The 24,147-nt window shown below is 47.0% G+C and overlaps 1 protein-coding gene across 6 annotated transcripts in view; it reads right to left on the bottom strand.

Annotated features, from left to right (window-relative positions):
- Window positions 1–24,147, bottom strand: part of Gfra1 (GDNF family receptor alpha 1) — a 222,045-nt gene that overhangs the window by 48,631 nt on the left and 149,267 nt on the right. For all 6 annotated transcript variants that reach the window (XM_076563392.1, XM_042266306.2, XM_042266315.2 and 3 more), the window contains one exon: window positions 14,655–14,991. In XM_076563392.1, coding sequence (XP_076419507.1) covers window positions 14,655–14,991 — 337 coding nt within the window. The remainder of the gene's footprint in view (window positions 1–14,654; window positions 14,992–24,147) is intronic.

Raw genomic sequence — 24,147 nt, forward strand, 5'->3', positions numbered from 1 at the left:
TGGCCTCCCTTTGAAGGGCAGACACATACGTGGACCCTCCACAGAGTGAGCAGGTACCATGCACCACGGGAAAGTACGTAAGACCCAATCCCAACTGCCCTGCTGTTGCAGTTCTCCACCCAGGTCTCGATGTCCCCATGTAAGGCAGACACGCATGTGACACCTCCCAGGGCCTCTCTCCCCCACATCGAAGGAGCCCTAGATATGCGTCCTGCTGTCCCTCTGTCCCTCCTCTCAAGGTTCTTCCCACTCTGACCACCCAGAGACACTGTGGCAGGTACCACACTTCCTTCACGGGAGGGGGCAGCCCAAGGGAACCAGGAAGGGTGTTTAAGACCCACGGGAGTACAGGCCTGGCAAAGAGGTAAGATACTTGCTGGGTTCTGGCAGTGCCGGAGGCCAGGGCCCTCTGTATTCCTGTGAAGAACAGCCAGCCTGTCTCCCATGTGGAGCAGGGAAACTCGCCTGCATGGCTTGGTATCAGAAACCCAGTCAGACGATGTTTGGTGGTACCTCTTGGACACCCCCACACCCCTTCCTGCAATCTAGATGACATTCTCAGCCCAGCCCAGTCCACGCTCCCTTCTGGGACCCACAGATGTGTTCACAGAGGAAATAATGAAAGGAACTGAGTGAACACATCAGCTGTCCTTCTAGTCCACTACTCAGGACACAAAGACTGCTCTGAAGGTCATTTGTGGAAGGAGGGCTTCTCTCCAAATAACTGCCCTCAAGCCCTCTGTTTGGGAATACATTTTCAACTGTAACTCAGGCCACTTGACTCCATTCAGGCCAAGGTCAGCCTATGGACAACTGGTTGCCTCCTCCTCCTTGCACAAAATGAGGATTCAGATTTGACAGGCAGTCGGGTTACCCCTGAAAGGATCTAAGCAGGTTCATTGTTACTGCATTGTTATGGTTTGGAATTAAGAATTTCCCCAAAGGCTTGTGTGTTCAAACCTTTGTCCCTAGTTGGTGGGACTATTTTTGGCTTTGGAAACTTTAGGAGCTATGGCCTAGATGAAGGAAGTGGGTCACTGGGGTTGTGTCCTTGGGAGCTGCATCTTGCCCAGGTCCCTCTGTCCTGGCCATCATGCCCAGATTCTGCCACAGGTTCCCACCACCATCATGCTGTCTTCCCACAGGGCCAGAAACGGAGCAAGTGATCACCTGCTGTGGGACAAAATGACATCTTCTCCCTTGAAGTTGTCCCCTCAGACATTCCAGTCACAGAGCCACACAGCCAACTAACATAGAAGCATCTTAGTGTCCTCCATGTCACCAGACAGGGGCTGTCACCTGACTTTATAGCCCTTCTCAATGAGTTCCCAAGTCTTCCAAGCATAGTTCCTTTAGTGCACCAAGGGTTTCCCCACTTATTCTTCTTGCCCATGACTAACTTCTTAGCCTCAATGGCTTCCCTATGGTCTATGTTCAACTGGCTAGACAGTCCAGCTATGGCATGTACTCTCTCCTTCCCACCCCACAAGGCTCAGATCCCAGCAACACTGATCTGGGTGTGTTCCTTCTCGATCAATCTTTTGAGCTGAAAGGAGGATATGACCACCAGCCTAGAACACCTGGCCAGAGTTTAGCTCTCCAAACACGAACCTAGCAGCAGCAGCAGCACAGGCCTTTCCACTGTAGACTCTCTGGCCCCATTGCAGACCTCCTGCATCAAAACTGATGCCAGCCAGCACAGGCTGAAGCTGGACTACCAGTGACCCTTCTGAGACCTTCCAGAACCATCTCTTCAGGCCTTCTGCTGCAGCACAGATACCTACCCTTACCTGCCTCCCCAGTGCCTCCCTGAGGGCACCCCACTCATCCCTTGCCCTTCAGCCCCACAAAACATGTGACTCTCTAGTCCTTGTGACCCACCAAATGAACCACGGGCAGCCACAGCACACCACACAGCCAGTCCAGCAAACCAGAGAGAAGTGTAACAGTCATAGGCCTTATCTGTAGCTGAAGGGGGTTTAGCTTGAAGTCCCAATAGTGAGTTGATCTCTGGGCCTTTTCCTGTCTCTGCAGAGAGGTCTCCCAGTGTGGTGGTGTCTGACTCCCTTGCCAAAGTATCCTTGAAGGGAAGGCATTTCCTCAACCCAGATCACTGTCCTAAGAAGCTTCAAGCTGTTAGATGGAGCCAGATAACTACAAGAGGAATTCCAATGGCTAGGTAATCATAGGAACCTGCCATTTCTGATTCTAGGGGCTAATTAGGCTGTCACTGTACCTTTACACACACACACACACACACACACACACACACACACACACACACACACACCAGAGAGAGTGGGGGAGGGAGGGGTTGTCTCCAGCACCCAGCCAGTGCTCTAATCCTGGGACTTACCTGAAGAACCTCCTCAAGCCCCAACCTCAGAAAAAAGCTTTAACAAATGTTTCTAGACACGGCATAACAGCTCAGTGCGGTGGTGAAATCCTCTAGCATTCTGGAAAGGACAAGGACTGCTGATGAAGGTGCTGTCTTCAGTAGGGCGCCTCTTCCAGCAGGACATCATGCAAATCCATATTCTGCAGCCTGCCTAGTAGCCCCAGAGCCTAGAATAGCTAATGGCCAAGCCTGACATTCTTAGCATTCACCCTGACTTAGGGCTCATCCAGGGCCTGCTCCCACAGACAGCCCCAAGGCACACCCTGCTGACATGCAGGTCAGGCTCAGGGCAGGTGCACATACCCACACTGCCTCAGTACAGAGACATTGGGAAAGATGGTATATATGAACCCAAGTCTCCAGCCCAAGATTACCCCAGTCCATCCAATGTGGTAGTTCAAAGTGAGATTCAGGCACCCTGCTGGTCCATGGAGCCTTACTGGGGTCAATGTGGTTGTTCTCCAGTCAAATGAAGCTCTTATTCTCAGGAAGGCCACAGGGGTTGGCCAGAGGCCACCTGCTGTGAAAATGCAACAGACTGAATGCAAGAGCCACCTAAAGGTCTTCCCTCCAGACACAGGTTCTGAAGAGTGTGAAACTCTTTCATGCAGTTCCCTTCATACTTCTGCTGTTGTTTTTGAGAATTCTTCTAACAAATAGATTCTGTTATTTAAAGTAACACACAGGCTTCTTGATGTTATTTTTAAGTGAAATGTAAATGGAGCTTTTCATTAGCATGTAAACATTCCTTCAGCTTTGATGTATATAGGAAGTATTAATAGATTTAACCCATATAAACAAACCCCCCTGGGATTCCCAGTGGTGTTTTCAAGAGTGTAAAGAGGTCTAGAAACAAAAAGGCTGAAGATTTTCTACTTTAATGAGAAATGAAATATATTTCCAAGAGGTACAAGATGCTAAGGTCTCTTAAACACTTTTCATTGAAAAGAATTAAATTAAAAGTGAAAACGAAGTTCCCTCCAGCCTCCAATTTCACTCCTGCTCAGTGTTTCTGGCAGCCATGTGGGCAGCTTTTAAGACAGACACCCTTGACACAGCAGCGGGCGGCGCAGATTCAAGATCTTGGGCTGTGCAGCCCACCAGGCCTCCTGAGCTCCAACTCCAGTCACTTGGGTGACACAGAAATGACTTGAGATCTCCAGTCCTCGCCCTTCCCACTCCAGCTCTGCTGGAAAGAACTGAGCACAATGCTTGGCACACAGTAAATGTCAAATCAATGTTGCTCGCCCTTACCCTAACCTCAGCTGCTGCTGACATTCACACATTCCTGCAGTGATGTCCCCAGGCTCCTGAGTCCCCTGTGACAAACCACTCTGCCTCTAGTTGTGGCTTGCTTCCCAATGGGATGATTCATGAAGCCATCCAGGGGAGGACGTGTAGGTTCCATCCCGAGTCAGCGAGTGCCCTTTGCCTGGTCCCTCATCAGACTGACTCACACACAGCACTACCTCTGAGCGCCCCCTATTTGATGTGGTCACTTTGGGTCACTGAAGCTGTCACATGCCCACAAGGCTGCCAGTCACACATCCCTGCTGCCTACACATCCTCAACAATACTGAGTCTCACCACTGTGGGCCCAGCAGCCTCATGGCCAGCTCCGCTCACATCTTACTGCATCTGTGTATGTTAATCACTGCATATTCTACAAGAAATGTTCCAGAGATGACACATACCCCCACACACCTCTAGACACTGTCCACTGCCTCCGTCCTCCCACTTTTCCTGGAAGTCCAAACACCAAAAGGGAAAAGAGGGCTTTGTATAAAGCTTAGCAATGTCACCCATGGAAACAGTGTTAGCATTTCTATGAGCTTCTCAGTGGTGTGGATGAATAGTGTTAGGCAGTGGGAATCTGCTCCCCCCACCACCGCCCCCATGCACACATCCAATTTTAAAGGTCTCTGATGCTATGGGACAGAAATGTTACATCTGGAAATTTTTGTAGAAAAAAATGAAGAAAAGAGTGCATACACCTGAGAGGTCTCTGTGCTCTGTGGCAGCTACTGGCCAACACGCTTGCTTCATTTTAACCTCCAGCAGCCTTGTGAGGATTGAATCAGTGGTCCCACCCACAGAAGGGAAAGGGGGTTTCCAGCTGCCCATATTATGACCACAATGGAAGTCCAGGTCTGTCTCACTTGCTGACACTGACAGCTGTGATGAGGAAATAAAATCCCAAGATTCCAGCAGCGTGTGAGGCTTTTCATGTTGGTAGTTCTTTTAAATTCTTGTTTTCCATGGATGTGAAAATTTTCTGCATAATTAATCACCTTTGGAAATTACAGAGAAATTTCCTATTCACTGAGTTGGAAATGCCCATAGGAACTAAAATGGCAGCGCGCCCCACAGGACAGCCTGGAGGTGTAGAAACCTGAGATGGGGGTGGGGAGCAGGATGCCACGTCTGTGTGAGACGACGCAGGCCCATGCTGGCCCAAGAGAAGGCCACAGTGGTAAAAATCAGCAGAGGAGGCTCAGGGAGGATTCCAGGAATAGACCCGACGGGGAGGAGAGTACACACAGGCTCCAGAGGAGGTGATCTGATGTTCGTACTAACCAGGCTACCCCTGCCCTCCACAGGTCCTAGTTAAACATATGACATGCCCCACTTCTGGCTTACAGGATACTGGAAAGGACAAGCTCCAGGCACAAGAAGAAGAATGTCCCAGGTCATGGGCTGCAGGTGCTGTGTCAACTTCCAACTGTGCATGACCAAAAAAGGAGATTCTGTGCTCAGGAAGCTGCACAGTCTCAGCTTAGGAGGCAGCAAGCAGTCTGGGGGTCCCCCCCCGACCCTGTCGGCGGGGTCTGGATGAGGACAGTCTGGGGGGTGCCCCCCACCCTGTCGGCAGGGTCTGGATGAGGACAGTCTGGGGGGTGCGGGTCTGGATGAGGACAGCCTGGGGGGTGCCCCCCACCCTGTCGGCAGGGTCTGGATGAGGACAGTCTGGGGGTCCCCCCCCACCCTGTCGGCAGGGTCTGGATGAGGACAGTCTGGGGGGTCCCCCCCACCCTGTTGGCGGGGTCTGGATAAGGACAATCTGGGGGGTGCCCCCTACCCTGTCGGCGGGGTCTGGATGAGGACAGTCTGGGGGGTCCCCCCCACCCTGTCGGCGGGGTCTGGATGAGGACAGTCTGGGGGTGCCCCCTACCCTGTCAGTGGGTCTGGATGAGGACAGTCTGGGGGGTTCCCCCCACCCTGTTGGCGGGGTCTGGGTAAGGACAGTCTGGGGGGTGCCCCCCATCCTGTAGGCGGGGTCTGGATGAGGACAGTCTGGGGGTGCCTCCCACCCTTTCACAGGGTCTGAATGAGGACAGTCTGGGGGTGCCTCCCACCCTGTCGGCAGGGTCTGGATGAGGACAGTCTGGGGGTGCCCCCTACCCTGTCGGCAGGGTCTGGATGAGGACAGTCTTGGGGTGCCCCCCACCCTGTCGGCAGGGTCTGGATGAGTTTGGGTCCTTAGGAAGACTGACTTACGCCCATTCTTGCCCACTCTTTGCTCAGTGGGTGAAGCAGCCTTGAAAAGAGGCTGTGGACAATGGAAACACCCTGTCCTTGGAATCAGGTAGGGACCTGAGAAGAATAGAATGTGTCTGGCTTAGCTTAGGTCTGGGCCTGATGGGATGTGATCCTGGTTTGTGAGTACAGGGACCACTGGAGGGCCCCTTTTGAAGAGGAAAAGTCAGTTGTCAGTTGTATTAGGACAGCAGAGAAGATATCAAACATGGTCTTCCTCAGCTGGCCACAGCTTTAGACAAGGTGGTCTGAAACCCAGAGACCTCCCCATTCACTTCCTCTTCCTCAGTGCTTCCAGGGGAGACCCTAAGGACTTGTCCCACTGCATCATCCCCCATCCCTGTACTAATAGGATAGGCCCATGCTATCCATTTAGCACAGAATTTTTCGGTAATGAATGAAGTAGCCTTGGGGCCGTGGGGAGTTAGGAAGACAAGCCTATTAGTTATGTCCCAGGAGTAGGACAGAAGCATTGGTTATTTAGAGCTAGTATCACGGTGTGATAGCAAAGACTCCATCTAGACCCTGAGATACACAACCGGGAATCCTGGCGTGCACTGCTTTGGGCTGGGTGGGAACCAAGGATTGAACTTGAGTGACAATGCAGTGGGATCACACAGAATGAGCCTGAGTGTCTGGAAGGAATGTATATGGCCAATACGTCCAGGACCCAAGCTGTCATACACACTGAGTTACTGTAAATAGTGTAAATAGTAAGTTAATAATAGTCATTAAAAAATCAGTGTGGTTGCCGGGCGTTGGTGGCGCACGCCTTTAATCCCAGCACTTGGGAGGCAGGGCCAGGCGGATCTCTGTGAGTTCGAGGCCAGCCTGGGCTACCAAGTGAGCTCCATAAAAGGCGCAAAGCTACACAGAGAAACCCTGTCTCGAAAAACCAAAAAAAAAAAAAAAAAAATCAGTGTGGTCTTGTGGGTGTTGTTGTGTTTTGTTTTGTTTTGTTTTTTTCCCCTATTTGTGGAAACAACTGGTTCAGAGGCAGTGAACTGCCATAGAGCATCCAGTCTGTAGTAAGCAGAGAGAGCTCAGGAGGAAATCAGATAAAGCAAGAACTTAATGAGCATGCGTTACCTGAGAAGCCATTTTCACTTTTCAAATGATGCTAAGAGGCTCTGATGGACATTATGCCCTAATCTCTATGAAAACAGTCTTTAAAACTAATGCAGTCTTAGTTACTGAGCCATGGAGAGTGTCTGGACTCAGGACCATCATTCTATCTGTCTGGAATTAAAGGTAGGAAGACTGAACAGTGTGGGAACATTGTATTCTTCTCAGAAAAAAGAATCCTTTGCAGCAAGTGACAGTAAGCTTGTTTATCTTTTCTTTGAGGTCCTTTCTTCTCTCTCCTGTAGAGACAGGCTGTGTGCTTCCCCTACAGGAGCTGGTATGATAAGAGACTGCAGTAGTCCCATCAGTGTGGTCCCATCAGTTGACAATGTTAGTGTGGTCCCATCGATGAAGCATGCAGTCTAGAGATGGCCATTCTCAACACCCAGGGGTGGGTTGTGCTTTACTTCTCATGCCTCCCTCGTATTGCCCCAGGCTTCTCTACCATACTGCTCTGTTCCATGCAACTCATCCCCTGAGCTATTTCAAATGCTGGCTTCTCCAGGAAGCCTTAATGAGTTTGTTGTTCTTGTCTCTGTTCCCCTAAAGCACTTCATGGCCCCTTGACCAGAGGCTACCATGTCCTGATGTAAAATGTGTGTGTTGGCCTCCTTCTCTGAAATGTGAGAGTCTAGGTTTGTATTCTCTCACAGTAAGTATAGATCAGATGGGTGGATGGATACATGTATCGATGGGTGGATACATGGATGGACAGTGGCTAGATGGATCTGCAATGAATAGATAATACATAGACAGATGGAAGAATGGATAGACAGACAGATGAATGGATGGACTATCCCACAGAGGGAGGGATAAAAGGACAGAATGACAGAGGGCTTGACCCTCTCTATGACAAATCCAGTGTCCCTCTGAGCGTCCCTCTTTGGGTAACTGAAATCACTCACTACCACCTTTTCCTTGTCAAGACTGTTCCACCCACCCCAGCTTCATTCAACTCTCCAATTTCCCTGCTGAGGCCTCTTCAGACACTTTCATCATAAACTGGAAGTTTCCAAGTTTTAGAATGTAGAAAATTTCTTCATTTGCCCACTGTCCAGGAGACCAAATCTCACCAGACCCTTCAGCAGCAGCCTCTACACAGCCAGCTCCACTCTCCCCCGTTTGCCAGCCTTGTCTCTCACACCTACTTGCATTTTATGTTTGTTCATTCATTCACTCATTCAGCAAATAGTCATTAATTACATTAGCTGGCAGTTAAGTTTTCTCAACGTTTATCTTTTCCTTGGGTCCTTCTTACCTCTCATCTAGTCCAAGAACCCCCAACTGGCCTTCAATCCTCTCCAGACCCTGCCCACCTGGCCTCCTCTGATGCTCTCCAGGTCTTGGAGAGACAGAATCTAGCACGGTGCTGGAAGCCCTGGGGTCTGGCTTTGACCACTGAGTTTCCCGTCCCCATCCCCTACATGCCTCCCCAGCTCCCTTGGGCTTCACTCTCTCTGGTTCTTAGTCACCAATGAGCTGAACACTTGCTCCACTCTCGGGCATCCTGGGCATTCTTCACCCCATTCTTCTTTCGTTGACTTTCCTAGTCAACAACGGGGAACAAAGTTCTGGTGCTAAGATTCCCTCCAGATCCAAAATCAGCACAGTAGGCAAATATAATAAAAGGAGTCTCTAATTCTTCCTGTCTTCAGGCCAAGAGTGGAGAAAGCAACTTTGAAGAGTGTGCGGACAGACTAGGGGTGGTGATGGTGAGGAGGCCCAGACTGGGACATCGAGAGATCCCCTGGGCTTGGCAAGTGTGAGAGCGGTGGACAGAGAGGAGAATGCAGAATAAATCTATTCAGGCTTTTATTAAGCTGCTGACTCCAGAAGAAACAAACTGCTTCATTCTGGCTTCTGTCAAAGGAGAGGTAAGAAGAGAGATACGCAAGATAGCAGAGAAGTCTGTACCTGGTTCACACATTCCTGAGGTGAGCCCCAGAAGAACTAATGCTCTCCTCACCCAAGAGCCAAAGACAAGGAGTAGCGGGTGTTGAAGGAGATCCTCGCCCGGCTTTCAAGGTCCAGTGAGTATGCATCATGCGGACATGTGCACTTGGGGAGAGACAGCTTGCCCAGGTGGGGTGCGTTAAAAACCAGCCGTTTGGCACTTTGAATGTATTGCTAAAGACACTCATCTGAAATGAAAGCAGCTCAAATGGACTGGAAAATGTTTCACTTATAGTTTCTCATATTCCCAAACCTTTCTTTCCATGGTTCAAAAGTTTGCATTGTCTAATTGCTGATTTCCATTTGTGAATGAATCAGTGTAAAATAAAATTAAGTGCCAAATCAATCTACCAAATTAATCTCGTTTTAGGCATTAATTATCCTCTCAGCCATTTTCTTGCGAACTCACCACATGTCAAGTCAAGCTCAGATCTAGTGATGTAGCATTCAGTTTTTAACACATGAGCTTACACCAGGATGTAGAGAGTGTCTTGATCATTAGGACCTACAGCTCACTGTACAAAACGGGTCTAATTTCAGGTAAATCAAACATTCCTCTCATCTTTTAAAGGTGCTCAACCACCGTTGGTCGAAATAAGTCAGGGGCAGAAATTCCCTCCATCATTTTGTGGCATGTTCCCTAGTTGTCCCAGCGGACAAATTAACAATGCTACACTTCCTTTATATGTAAGAGGGTCACCCCGAGTGTGGCAAATGAGGTATTAGATAGGGCAGGAGCTCAGAAACTGCATGCACAGTCCTTCTAGAACTATACCAAGGGACAGACGCCTTCTTAAATCTGTGACCAATTTCCCTGGTTTCTAAGGCGTAATCATGGGACCCCGAGTCCACAGGGGAAGGAAGACAAACATGCCTGGCGGCCAAATGAAGCTACTATTTTGAAGACTATGAGGACTTACAGCTTGGCACCTGGAGGAGGAAGAGCAGGAATATCTCCAGGAAGGCAGGAGAGGTTCAGAGAGAGGAGGGCCCTGAAGCCCCCAACTCCCTCCTTTAAAAAATACTTTTAGATTTATTTATTTTATTTTTATGTGTATGGGCTTTTGCCTGCATGTATGTATGAGCACTACAAGCTGCCTAGTACCCAAGGAGATCTGAAATGGGTCCATTGTTATGGGTGGTTGTAAGCCCCATGTGGGTGCTGGGAACTGAACCTGGGTCTTCTGAAAGAGCAGTAAGTACTCTTAATAGCTGAGCCATCTCTCTAGTCCCAAGTGTGTTTTTTTGTTTGTTTGTTTGTTTGTTTGATTGTTTGATTGTTTTGAGACAGGGTCTCACTATGTAGCCCTGGCTTGCCTGAAACTTACTATATGTAGACCAGGCTGGATTCAAACTCACAGATATCTGTCTGCACCTGCCTCTTAGGTGCTGAGATTAAAGGCAGGCTTCACCATACCCAGCTTCCTTTTGATATTCAACATTACTAGAATAGTCTAGAAGTAAATAACCATGAGCCAGCATTACTAAATGCAGAGCAAACACTTTCCCTGTAGCATTCTGCCAGGAAAAGGGGAACCTGGGACACTGTCCATGGTGGACAGCTGGCTCTGGCTGAGGCCCCCAGAACCCAGCCCTCTGAGGCACAATGCCTTAGTGCATACTCGGGTATCCAAGGCTGCAATGTCTCTGCTGCATGCACAGAATGGTCATTTTGGCTCCAGCCTGACCATTTGGGGACAGCATAGAGTAGCAAAAGCCACAAGACAGGTGGCCTGCTTGGCAGCCTCAGGCTCCCTCTTTAGTTGGCACTGGAAGAAGACTGAGGAAGGGATTACCTCTGTGATTCTTCAGAGCAAGCTGGAGCAGCTCGCTCAAGAGGACATTCTCCTGGCAATGAGAGCAGCCAAGCACCTGAGTGACTAATTAGAGCTAAGAGCAATCGAAGCAAATCTCTGGTATCCTGAGTCGGAACCCAAGTGCAGAACTTACTCTGAATGTCGGAATTTGGGAGGAAGGGCAGGAGCAGGCAGAGTATAAATTTTAATAATGTATATAACATAATTTGCATCAGGAATGAAGGACATGCTTCCTTTAGGCCACACTAGGTACTGTCAGCCTTCCAGGCAATAAGGGAAGCAACCAGAAGGAAGCTGGCTTGTGAGCTGTGGTGCTCCAGGGGAACTGCTGTGCTCCAGGGGAGGAGCGTGGAGCTTTCAGATTCCATCACAGCCATCTCTGCTCCAGAGAAGCTTGCAGGCCCGAGCAGTCAAGCTCACCCCTTCCCCAACCACCCCAGAGGAAAGGAGCCTGTCAGCCTCACTAAAGAAGAAAGGAGGGAAAGAAAAACAAAGACAGAGGCAAACCTCGAGTTGCTGTGTATCTGTTTGAAGGCTCAAGGCAGAGAGAGTCGGTTTTATGCAGAGGCACCCTGGGACCCGCGGGACGGAAACCTGAAGGCTGCAGTAGGAAAACATTACTTTCAGGGCGGTTTTAATCAGCTTGAGCAGCTCTTTGATAGGCAAGGATGTTAAGGCAGGAAGGGCCCTTTGCAGAGTCTGAAGATGCAGAGGGGGTGGCATTTAACACTTGGTTGTCTTCTGCCACCCCTCCCTGTTGGGGATGCTCACACAAGGCCTTCAGGCATCGAAGCAGAGCCAGGGCTGGGCTTAGACGGGTGGGTGATTATAGCCGGAAGCCCACAGAACCCCAGGCTCCAGCCATTTACCAGCTGCTGCCCTGGGTAGGTATATGGAAGGGTCCTTAAGCTGGACTGAGAAGAGATGAAATAAAAAGTATAAAATTAAAGAGAAGATTAGCAAAATCTGCTGAAAGAAAACACCACTAGCCAACTTAGCAGCTCAAGTTACATTTACCCACATTGCACATGGAGTGGGTAATTGTGAGTATTAAGTCCAGGCTCTGGAAAGAAATTGTGGGCTTGATAACCTAACAAGGGGTAACGCCAGAGAAATCACCTTCCCGGGAGAGACTCAAGACGGTATAAAACCCATCGGTCACGTTGAGACAAATTTCCCTTGGTGGGGCTCCCCATAAGCCTAGCTCTGACTCTCAAATAGCCTCTGGGTTCTCTCCAGAGCAGCAGCAACACTGGTACCAGTACCAACCACCCCCAGATGTCACTGCGCTCACATGGCTTCCACCACTCTGTATTGGTGTGGCTTCTGTCCATGGCACTCTGACCTTGGCAGGGCTGGAACACTCCGGGTTAGGCAAGGACTGTCTTAGTCTCCTGTCCATTTCCATTTCTGCCCTGTAGGCTGAGTCTCTCCTGGCCATGGGGTTCTCTTAGTTTCTTGAACTTGTTCTTGTGTAGGGTAACTCTGAGCCCCCGAGAGCAGTTAAACAATCATTATCTATGTGTTCCTCCTGTCACATCCCCAACAGCCCCCAAGTCTTCAAGTTCCCAGGGTTCCTCCCAGTTCAATGTAACAAATTTCAGCAATCCAAGGATTACAATTTTAGCAGAACATGGCAGTGTGTGTAGGTGAAATTCAACACTCATGGTAGGCTTCTGGCTCACATGAGTGTGTCACAGACCTTCCCTGGATGTTCTGTGCAATATAAATCTTTTAAAAGGGAAGGATTCACCTCCTTGGCCAGCCACTACTCAATGGAAGATGTTGATCCACTCCTCCATTTCTGCCCTGTTTAGCTTTTTACCTTCTCCAGTAAAACTCAGAGCCCAGGCCTCCTTCCTCGACTCAGTAGTGGGTAGGATGATATCTTAGGGATGAACTGTCTGGCCCTAAGCCAAAGAAGATACTAGCAATCAAATCCTGTTCTCACAAAGGGAATCCCTTCTGCTCAAAGGTAAAAGGATTCTTCAGGATTCCTGAGCCTTCCCGTCCATCCATGTGAGGCCTGGCTCCCATCACCACCCCTTATCCTGACCTCAGCTATATCTGCTTTCCAGGTCCCTAGTTTGTTGGGGCCTACCCTGCCCTCAGGACATTCGAAAGACAACCCTGTGGGACCAGTGGCTGGGAAGTGGAGTAGCTGGAGTAGCTCCTCTCCACACATAACGTGCCCTTGTAATGCTTCATCCAAGTCCCTCCAGGAACAACAGGTTATGTCTTTCAATAAAGCCAAAATACAACAGCACACAAGTGTATGGCCATCACTCTCAGAAAATCTTTAACAAAAGGGCTTGGGAGAAAGCTCAGTCAGTGTGCTTGCCCTATGAGCAAGGGGACTTGAGTGTAAGTCCCCAGAACCCATGAGACAAAGGCAAGCCCAGTAGTGTGCACCTATAATTCCAAAACCGGGAGAGGAAGGGGAGCAGAGACAGACAGATCCCAGGACCTCCGTGGCCAGCCAGCCCCACCGAATCTGTGAGCTCTAGGTAAAGTGAAACACTCTGTTTTAAGAAACAAAGTGGACAGGGTCCTGAGAAACAACATCTGAGGCTGACCTGTAGTCTCAATGTAGATGCACAGATATGAATATGTGTATGAAAACACACAAAGAAAGGAAGGAAGAGAGGAAGGGAGGGAGTAAGGGAATGAAGGAGGGAGGGAGGGAGGGAGGGAGGGAGGGAGGGAGGGAGGACGGATCTTCAGTATAAGATAGGTATACATATGACGACTCTCACTTCCCTTTGGTCACTATTAGAGCTAATTTAAAGAAAGAACGGAGTCCCATCCCACCAGAATAAGACCAAGAGCTAATCAGAACCAACACATCAGGCACTGTGTTTTTTCTTGACTTCTAGTCTTCAGAAACAAAATCTATGATCATAAAACAAGTAGGCACCTGGCACGGTCACTCATCTGCCTACCCACCGCACGTCCACCAAGCACAAGGGATTTACAGAGGCCTTGATGTCCCCTCTACCCAACCCCAAGGACCAAGTGAAGGTGGTATAGATGTGATGTCCTGCCGAAATCTACAGCTCAGGATCCAGTCTGTTCTGAAAGAGACACGGCAAGCCTCTGTGCAGAGCTAATCTCTCCTCGCTGGTATCTACTGGTTTCTAGCTCTAAGTTCTGGAAGGATGCACATCAAATTGTCAACAGGGCTGGGGAGCTGGGGTGAAAAGGAGCTACTGGTACAGCCCCCACCCCCGGCCTCCACACCCCCTCTCTGCCCCACCAACCCTCTCTGCCCCCCACCAACCCTCCCTCTTCCCCCCCACCTCCACACCCTTTTCTCCCCACAAAATGTGTTCACGTACTCCTTCAAATGTTAAAAATAAACCAATAAATAGTCAAAACGAGAAGGAAACAAATGTTTTCTACAACACATACACACACACACACACACACACACACACACACACACACACACACTAAAGGCTGGACACAGCCAACTCCCACTGTCTGGTCTCTTCCAGAGTGCTGCACCTGCAGATCAAGAACTCCTTTCCAGGCTTGGCCGCCCCTGGGAACCCGAGCGAGCACATACTACAACCTCACCTCACCCGGGTGCCTCCCTCACCCTAGAGGGCTCCATGTAAGCAGTGGACTTCCCCCTTCTGCCTCAGAGCATCCCCCAGGTGCGCGCAGAGCAGCTGTGAAGGCCTTGTTGCAGAGGTCAGACTCCCACCACTCCATTCAGAGGACCCGCCCTGAGAGCAGCCCAGAAACCTGGCCTCTGTCAGCTAGGGCAGCGGCCAAGGCTTCCTCTGAACCGCATCCATCGCAGCGGCCTGCACACTCACCTGCAGATGTAGTTTGTCTTGCAGGAGTCCTGCAGATTCAGGCAGTTGGGCTTGTCTCTTTCTTCATAGGAGCACACAGGAACGATCGTCTGTCGGCGCCGCTCAGTGCAGGCAATGTCCCTGCAGGAGCAGAAGAGCATTCCGTAGCTGTGCTTGGCCGGGACCTTGTCAAAGAACTGCCTGAGGGCCTTGTGGCACTTGCGGCGGTTGCAGACCTCATTGGACATGCTGGTGGTGCACGGCGTGATGTAGGCAGACCTGTACTTCTTGCAGGTATCATCCAGGTTGCAGGCCTTGGCTGCATCCAGGCAGTTGTTCCCTTTGGAAATGTGCTCCACTGCAATGCGGAGAGAGGGGAGAGAGAACAGTGCTTTGAGTACATCTGCACCGAGGTCTCGCCATTCACCTGGCCACGCACACCCTCTAGAATTCAAGGAGTTTCAAACCTGGTAACATAATGGCCCAATACAAAGAGAAGTGTTAGGGTGCAAAGCCTAAGAGCCTACAGTAGTCCCTAGATGTCTTTGTGAAGCTATGGATCCAAGCCTGGGGAATGTGGGCACTTGCCCAGCTACCAGTAAAAAAGGCAACTGGAGAAATGTTTCCAGCTCTTGCTTGGTAAACTGAAATCAGGATCAAAGAAAACAGCAACAAATTATATACTTGTTCATGATACAGTATATAAAATGATATGCTGAATGCAAGTATAATTGCCATGCAATCCTCCAGGAATATAATTATGTAATAAATGAGTATAGAACATGCTAATTACTATATGATTACAGAGTAATTACATGGTTATTTGAGCCCAGAAGACAAAATATTATGCCAGCCTCTCTAAACAGGAAGAAGCAACTCCAGAGAGTTTGTATCTAAGTTTCAGCTCACAGGCCACTGGAAGAACACCAGAATAAAGCACATAAAATTTCATAAACCTCAATTACCATTTATCTCACCACATCCAAAATGTCGGCTTTGTGGACACTGAAGTTCCTGATTAGAAAAATTCAGCTAGGATTTTGGATAGAACTTCTCTGGGCTTGTACTCCACAGGCTTTAGAAATATCACAGAGCATATGCTACCTTCTGCTCAGGATCTCTATGCCCAGGCAGCCTGGAAAACCAGTGCCGCCCACTGTGGGCTGCTCTTGTGTGGTCTGGATGAGAGTTTCCAGCAGTCAGATCCCACCCACCAGGCGCACATGCCGCCTGGGCCAATGGGGAAGTTTCAAGTAAACAGACAAGAGGAACTGCGCTCAGGACCCACGCTCTCGTTTCTTTGTTGGGACAAGCACCTTGACAAAAAGACAAAGCAGGGAAAGGGTGCATTTGGCTTACTGTTCCAGAGCACAGCCTATCATTGAGGAGAAGCCAAGACAGGCTCTGAAGCAGCCTCTCACATCACACCCACAGCCGAGAGCGGAGAGAAATGGATGCCGAGTGCTTGATAGCTTTCTTCACTGTTAGTTTCTCCTGTTCCTCCACCTGGAGAACACTGCCACTCCTAGAGGGCTGGCTCTTCCTACAATTAACCACTTCAACTAACAATCTAGACTGCTGGGGGATGTCTTTCTGTACGCTGTGAATATGTGTGGCTCCCACTGGATAATAAAGCTGTTTTGGCCTATGACAAGAAAGCTTACAACCAGGCAGGAAATCCAAGTAGAGATACAGAGAGAGGAAGGGTGGAGTCAGAAGAGACACCAGCTGCTGCCAAAGGAGCAGTAAGGTGCCAGCAGACCGGTAACACCACGGCCATGTGGCAACTTACAGGTTGAGTTAAGCTATAAGAGCCAGTTAGCAAGAAGCCTGCCATAGGCCATACAGTTTGTAATTAATATAAGCCTCTGAGTAATTATTTTATAAGTGGCTATGGGACCGTGGGTGGGAAAGCTTGATCTGGACCTCGAGGCCAGACAGGACCAGAGAAACATCCCACTACACTAGACAGTCCCCAGAAACATACCCACAGACCAACCTGATAAAGACAGTTACTCAACTAAGACTCTTCTTGGGTAATTCCTAGGCTGTGGCAAGTTGACACTTAAAAGTAACTGTCACATCCCATGTAAAGGAGTTTCTCTAGAGAAAGTGAAGGAACCTTCCAGAACCCACTGATAAGGTGGCCCATAGCAGCTGATAAGCAGTTATACCAGTGACCCTCAAGAGCAGGCAGGGGTGTAGCAAACTAGCACTCTACAGATTCCCAAGCAAGTCCCTACTCAAGCCCCTCTCTATTCTCGCTTTCTTTCTTAGCATGTTCTCTCAAGTGACGGAAGGCACCTGGTAAATTACAAGAGGTTAGAGAACTGACAAGAAAGAACAGAGTCCAAGTGGGCTGGGTGAGGCTGAAATGGAAGGCAATGGGTATGTGGAATATTACTCTGCCTTAAAAAGAAAGGAAGCCTTGCAACCTGTTACAATATAGAAGAAACTTGAGGACATTAGTCCTAGTGAAATGAGTTATTATCTGAAGGAAAAACAAATGTGATTCCACTCATGTAAGGATGATAAATGGTCCAACTCCCAGAAGGCTGCTGGGCTGAGGGTAGGAAATGGACACAGTTGCTACTCAGTGGGAACAAGATTCCAGCTTCAAGCTGAGTATGTTCTTCAAGTTGAGAGGTCTTCAATACAAGAACCTGTCTGAAGTTACTGATCCTGTACTTAGTCTTACATTTTTTGCTAGGGGGCTGCCAAGATGGTTCAGAAGGTAAAGGTGTTTACTGTCCAGCCTAATCTGAGTATGACCTCTGGAACACACGTGGTACAAGGAGAGAGCCAGCTAACACAAGCTGGCCTCTGACCTCCACACCACAGTACTCTCTCACCACCACCCCCAACACACACAAAATAAATCAAAATATAATAACCTTTTTTTAATTACTAGAAGGTAAGATTGCATAATAGATATTCCTACCACAACCTCAGAAATAGCTTTTGCAGAACACAAACATAAAAGCACACAAAGTAACCAAAATCTCAAAGAGTTTTTATATGGAAAAAAAAAGTGTCTGGTTTTAAGAAAGAATTCCAAATGGTAACCCACTTTATAGCCTGGTACCACAAGCCGTGAACTACTGCACCTCAGGTCTGCATTTCTGTCTGTGGTCTCTGAGACTTGCAGGTTCAATGTGGAGGGCGGTAAGAAGACCTCTAGCCTTTCAGAGTGAGCGATGCAGTTCCAGAGAGCCCTGCCACTTCATCAGACACTCCTGAGGCTCTTGCCACCCTCCTCTGCTGTGGGATGGTCTGTATGTCAAATTGCTCTGATTGGTCAATAAATAAAACACTGATTGGCCAGTGGCCAGGCAGGAAGTAGGTGGGACAAGGAGAGAGGAGAATTCTGGGAAGCGGAAGGCTGAGGTAGAGAGACACTGCCAGGTGCCGCTATGACCAGCAGCATGTGAAGACGCCGGTAAGCCACCAGCCACATGGCAAGGTATAGATTTATGGAAATGGATTAATTTAAGCTATAAGAACAGTCAGCAAGAAGCCTGCCACAGCCATACAGTTTGTAAGCAATATAAGTCTCTGTGTTTACTTGGTTGGGTCTGAGCGGCTGTGGGACTGGAGGGTGACAGAGATTTGTCCTGACTGTGGGCCAGGCAGGAAAACTCTAGCTACACTGCTCTTCCCAAGCCTGCTTCTCTGTTCCACACTCAGAATCCAGGGTTCTTGGAGGGATGGCCACCATGAGCCCTGACACAGACTTCAGTCTCCGGACCTGGTCAATACTTACAACATTCTATTTAAAGATCTCCCTTTCTCTCTCTTTCTCCCTCCACCCCTCTCTGGTTTTTTGAGACAGGGTACTGGTTGTCCTGGAACAAGAGATCCACCTGCCTCTGCCTCCCAAGTGCTGGGGGGACTAAAGGTGTGAGCCACCACTGTCTGCAATTTCTTTTCTAAGTACAAGGATGTATGCACCCCAGGCTGGCCTTGAGCTCCACTTGCAGCTGAGGATAACCTTGAACCTCTAATATTCTTGCTTATCATCTGGAGTTCTGGGATCACAAGTGTGTATCACATGAAGTTTGTAGGGTGCCAGGGCTTCATGCATGCTACACACTTGTGGTGGTATTGTGTTCCCCGAAATATTGTGTACCCTAATAAATTTATCTGGGGTCAGAGACAGAATAGCCACTATATTAAACATAGAGGACAGGCAGTGGTAGCACACGACTTTAATCCCAGCACTTGGGAGGCAGAGCTAGGCAGAAATCCATGTGTTCAAGGATACAGCTAAGCATGGTGACTCATGCCTTTAATCCCAGAAAGCGAGCCTTTAATCCCAGGAAGTGAGGCAGAAAGCAGAAAGATATATAAGGCATGAGGACCAGAAACTAGAAGCATTTGGCCTGGTTAAGCATTTGGCTGGTTAAGCTTTCAGGCTTCTAGCAGCACAGTTCAGCTGAGAGCCATTCTGGATGAGGACTCAGAGGCTTCCAGTCTGAGGAAACAAGACCAGCTGAGGATCTGGCGAGGTGAGGTAGCTGTGGCTTATTCTGCTTCTCTGATCTTCCAGCGTTCACCCCAATACCTGGTTCAGGTTTGATTTTATTAATAAGAACTTTTAAGATTCATGCTACATACACTTTACCAACAGAGCCCTTGAGATGTTGAATGCAGGGCTGCTAGATCCAAGGATAATTTGTGTTTTTGCATGTCTACAGTCCTCTAAGTTTATAAATGGTGAATGCTTTATAACTGAAAATAGATTAATAAACTTTTATTTCATATCATCTGGGATAGTCCCTTAAGGCTAGATGATAGTGGCACCTTCATGTCCACATGGTACCAATGTCTAATGAAAGGTTTTTTCTAAAGTCTGCATAGAACAAAGCCATCTGAGACAGAAGAGGCTTCCACATAAGGGATGTCGCTAGTGACACATGATGCAGCAATGCATACAACCTCAAAGGAGAAAAATGGCAGAGGAGATGTCACCCCATGCACCAGGCATCACAGGCTTGCTGAACTAAAATGAACCTGGGCTCACATCTGGCACCGGTTCATTACGATGATAAGAATCCACTAAGTTCCAGCAAAACAATGTTACATTAAACTGTTATTCATTTGCATTCCGTTGATTTCAAAGTTTAACCTTTTACTATTTAACTTGTGTCGTTTTTTATAATGGCGTGAAAACAAGCAAAGGCTCTTTTTCTTTAGCATCTAAGATGATATTACAATAAAAATAGTAAGTCAACCTATGACACCCACAAAATTTCTTTTTCTCTGGAAGTAATCCATACTGCAACGTACAAGCTTAAGAAACACTTGGCTGGTATGTACTTCTCTGTCCCCAGGACACTGTTGCCTGTTGAACGTTTTTTTTTAGAATTACATAAGCTATTTACTTCTCTCTCTCTCTCTCTCTCTCTCTCTCTCTCTCTCTCTCTCTCTCTCTCTCTCTCTCTTCCCTCTTTCCCTCCCTCCCTCTCTCTCTCTCTCTGTACAGCACGTGTTTGCATGTGTGTACAAATGTCTGCATGCACATGTGGAAGCGAGGTCAGTATCGGAAGCAGGTCAGCTCTAGCACCCGTTGTCTGTTTGAGACAGGCTCTCACGGAACCTGGAGCACATACACACCCAGCCAGCCTGGCTGGCCAGAGAGCTCCAGAGAGACCTGTCTGACTCCTCTAGCCCCATCGCTGGGATCACAATGTCATACTCTGCCATGTCTGACTTCATGTGTGTGCTGGGGACCTGAACTCAGTTCCTCACCCTTATGCAGCAGATGCTTTGCAGACTGGGCCATCACCTCTGCCCAGTTCTTTTTTCCTTCTTAACGTTATAAAGAAAAGAAAAGCAATATTCTAAAGGAAAAGCTTTGTACAAAGTAGAAACAGTAAAGTGTGTTATGTCTGAACCAATTGTCCACAGCTAACTCAGTTTAGCAGTAGCTATGACTTTGCCTCACTTTCTGCTGATTCTATTTTCTTCCATACATTAAGCCTTGCGTTACACCATCTCCTTACTGTTATTTCAAAGCCTGTGAAAAATTCTAAAGTGTATAACCTGGCACATTTGGAGGGGCAAAACCAATTTATTGCCACCTCACAGGTCATATGTGACTTCCGACACATTTCTGACCCTTAAAAACACAAAGACTTCCACTCCATTTCTCACCTCGATGAGACCAGCAAAATCCAAACACAGGGACCCAGCAGAAGCAAAACAAGCCAACAACAAACTCCCACTCCTTACAAAAACAGATGTAAAAATCCCCCACAAATTTGAGCGAGTTGTTTAGCAATATGTTAAGAAGACGACACACCATTTCCCCAAGGATCCAAAACAAGTTTGATGTTTAAAATTCAATGTGATTCCACAGTAACAGAATTCAAGAAGAAAAAAATACATTATTTTAGTAGAAAAAAAAATGTGTTCAGTGAATTCCAACACTCACTCAATACAAATATCCAGGAAACTAAGAATAGAAAATAATTTCCTCAGTTTGAGAAAGGGCAGCTATGACACACAGATACAATCCTATCATCGTAAAATAATAACTCTGCCTAAGATCAGGAACCAAGGACGCACATCCTCACCATTCAGAGTCAGTGCTGCAGTAGAGGGTCTTAGCCTTTGTAATAGGACAATAGAAATAAATAAAAAATACTAGAGAGGAAGACAGACAGACACACACACACATACACACACACACACACACACACACACACACACACACACACCTTCAAAAAACCCCTAAGAATATATAAAACAACTATTAGAACAATTAAATTTAGCTCTCAAATATATAAAATATAAAAATCAATTGTACCTTCTTGAGTTCACAAATTTATTTTTTGTTTCCTAAGTCTAGTGCTCCTCATATGCACATGGATCTGTGGCTACCCCCTGGGGCATGGGCAACCTACCAGGGGCCACATCCCTAAGAGAGCAATTCTGCCTCCCTTGGGAACCATTAATTACCAACAGCTCCTCGGACAGGGGCCCCTCCCTAGTCAATGTTGAAATGTTGAGTGGCTTGGTCTTGAGCAGGTCATATCCACAGCTGCTGCACTGATGCATCCAACAGCCATGTCATGTCCACAGTCAGCATTCCACACCACAAGTTTAATTTTTAGCTGACAAACTAATATTTATAAAGTGCAATTTAATGCACCTAATATGTGCTCAACACTGTGGATGATTAAACCAATCTAATTAACACACCTATCCCTTTTATATAACAACTGCAAACCATTAGGGCATTTTAAACTGCAATTCCATTTACAATAGTAGCAAATAACAAAAAATAAAAACATATGTAGCATCTAGATACTGAAAAGTCAAATTCATTACTGATAAAAAAATAAAAAGACTTATAAATGGAAATATATACCATGTTCATGGACCAAGGACCCAATATAATTAACATGTCAGTTACCTCTAAACCTTAATGTTTTAGAATTGGCATTCACATTTTTAAATTTACGTGTAAATAAATGAAAGTGATACAGAGTACCAAAAGCAACCTGAATAAGGATGAAGATGCTCAACAGCCATCGAGTCAATGTGGTGTAGCACAGGCATCCACAGACTGGAGCGGATGACAGGTCTTAGGAAGGTGTCCACTTCAGGCACCCACCGTTATTTGAGCTTCAAAAACAAATGATACTAAAGAAACCCAATGGGGGAAAATGTCTTTTCAATAAATGGTGCCGAGCTGGGTGGTGGTATTGCATGCCTTTGATCCCAGCACTTGGGAGACAGAGGCAGGCAGATCTCTGTGAGTTCAAGGCCAGCCTGATCTTCAGAGTGAATTCCAAGACATGCTCCAAAGCTACACAGAGAAATTCTGTCTTGAAAAACAAAACAAAACAAAACAACAACAACAACAAAAAGGTGCCAGAAGAAGGAAAAGACAAAAATCACAAATTCTCAACCCCCACTTCATACCATGCATAAAATCAATATAGGATAGATTATTGACTTAAATATAGAAGCTACAATCATGACTGTATTAGAACATAAAATAATCTGGGCAGTCAACAAACATTATAGGACCATATAATATAAAAAAATAAATCAAAGAAAAAATTTCTCTAAGTTAGAGTTCATAGAAATTAAAAACTCCTGTTGGTATAAGGACACTGAAAAGAAAATCTTACAGAAGGCCTTATAGGAAAATAGTCACAAACATGTATCAGACAAAGTACCACCATCCAAAATATATGAAGAATGCTTAAAACTTAACAGTAAAGAGAAAGTATCCTCCTTAAAAACAGACCAGATATTTTAACATATATGTCAGAGAAATAAATGTGTAAATGGCCAATAAACACGTTAAGAATTCAACATTAGTTATAAAAAAAATCAAAATAAAACTAAAATGAGATGTTTTACTCAGCAACTGCAATGGTTAAAACTAAAGTCCAGCAACTGCAAATGCAGAATGAATGTGGAGCTTCTAGAAGTCCAGGCATACTGGGCAAAACTTAGGTGGTGTCTTATGAATACCACATACACAGTCTACTCAATGATCATCATCGTATCAGTCATGCACAAATATCTACAAGAAGAACCCATGACCACAAACAAGACTTGCATTGCTGAAGACACCCCACAAGACTTGGAGGAATCGAGGTGGAATGAACCTGGCAGCCCCTCCAGGACTAACCTTCCTAGTATCAGAAGGTCCTATGAACCACAGCAAATGACTAGCCAGGTAAGATGCCACCAATGGTGTAGTAGTGACACTTTATCTTTAGGGCAACCAAAAGCTGTCTAATTGGACTCATTTTCTTCATTCTTCTGCTCTCTCTTGTAACTTGTAGCCTAGATTTCTCCTCCTACTTACTCTCTGTGCCTGCCAGCCCTGTTTATCCTTTCCCTGCCTAGCTATTGGCTGTTTAGCTTTTTATTAGACCAATCAGGTGACTTAGGCAGGCAGGGTAAAACGGCAACACATTTTTATACAATTAAGCTAATTCAGCATAAACAAATGTAACACATCTTTATATAGTTAAATATTCCACAGTATAAACAAATGTAACACATCTTTGCACCATTAACCAAGACACCAGAAACAAATGTAACACACCTTTACACAGTTACAGTAATATTTTACAACATAAACAAATGTAACACATCGTTACATAGTAAATATTCATAACAGACAATTGCTGCTAGATTGACGGTGCACCCCTGACAGGAAAGATGCACCCATGAACTCTAAACAATATGGTTGCCCAAACAAGACCTGCATAATGACAATGTCACAAGGCCCACTCCAAAAGTAAGTGCTGCATGTGGCCAATGGCTATGGAGAGAGGGGGAATCAGTTTTCTCCAGGAACTAGCTCCTGTACACATTGTCTAATCCTAAGTGGTCAACCCTGGATACATTTAAGCAATGCTAAAGGACCCAGTGATGTGTGTGTTTAAAGCACATATATGTATGTAGCAACAATAGTTCAAAAATAGGTGATGGGTTTGGGAGGGAGACAAGGGAAGACTTGGGGGTGTGAGGAGTGATGTTA

This window comes from Peromyscus maniculatus, chromosome 1 (assembly GCF_049852395.1).
Source record: "Peromyscus maniculatus bairdii isolate BWxNUB_F1_BW_parent chromosome 1, HU_Pman_BW_mat_3.1, whole genome shotgun sequence".
NCBI classification, from domain to species: domain Eukaryota; kingdom Metazoa; phylum Chordata; class Mammalia; order Rodentia; family Cricetidae; genus Peromyscus; species Peromyscus maniculatus.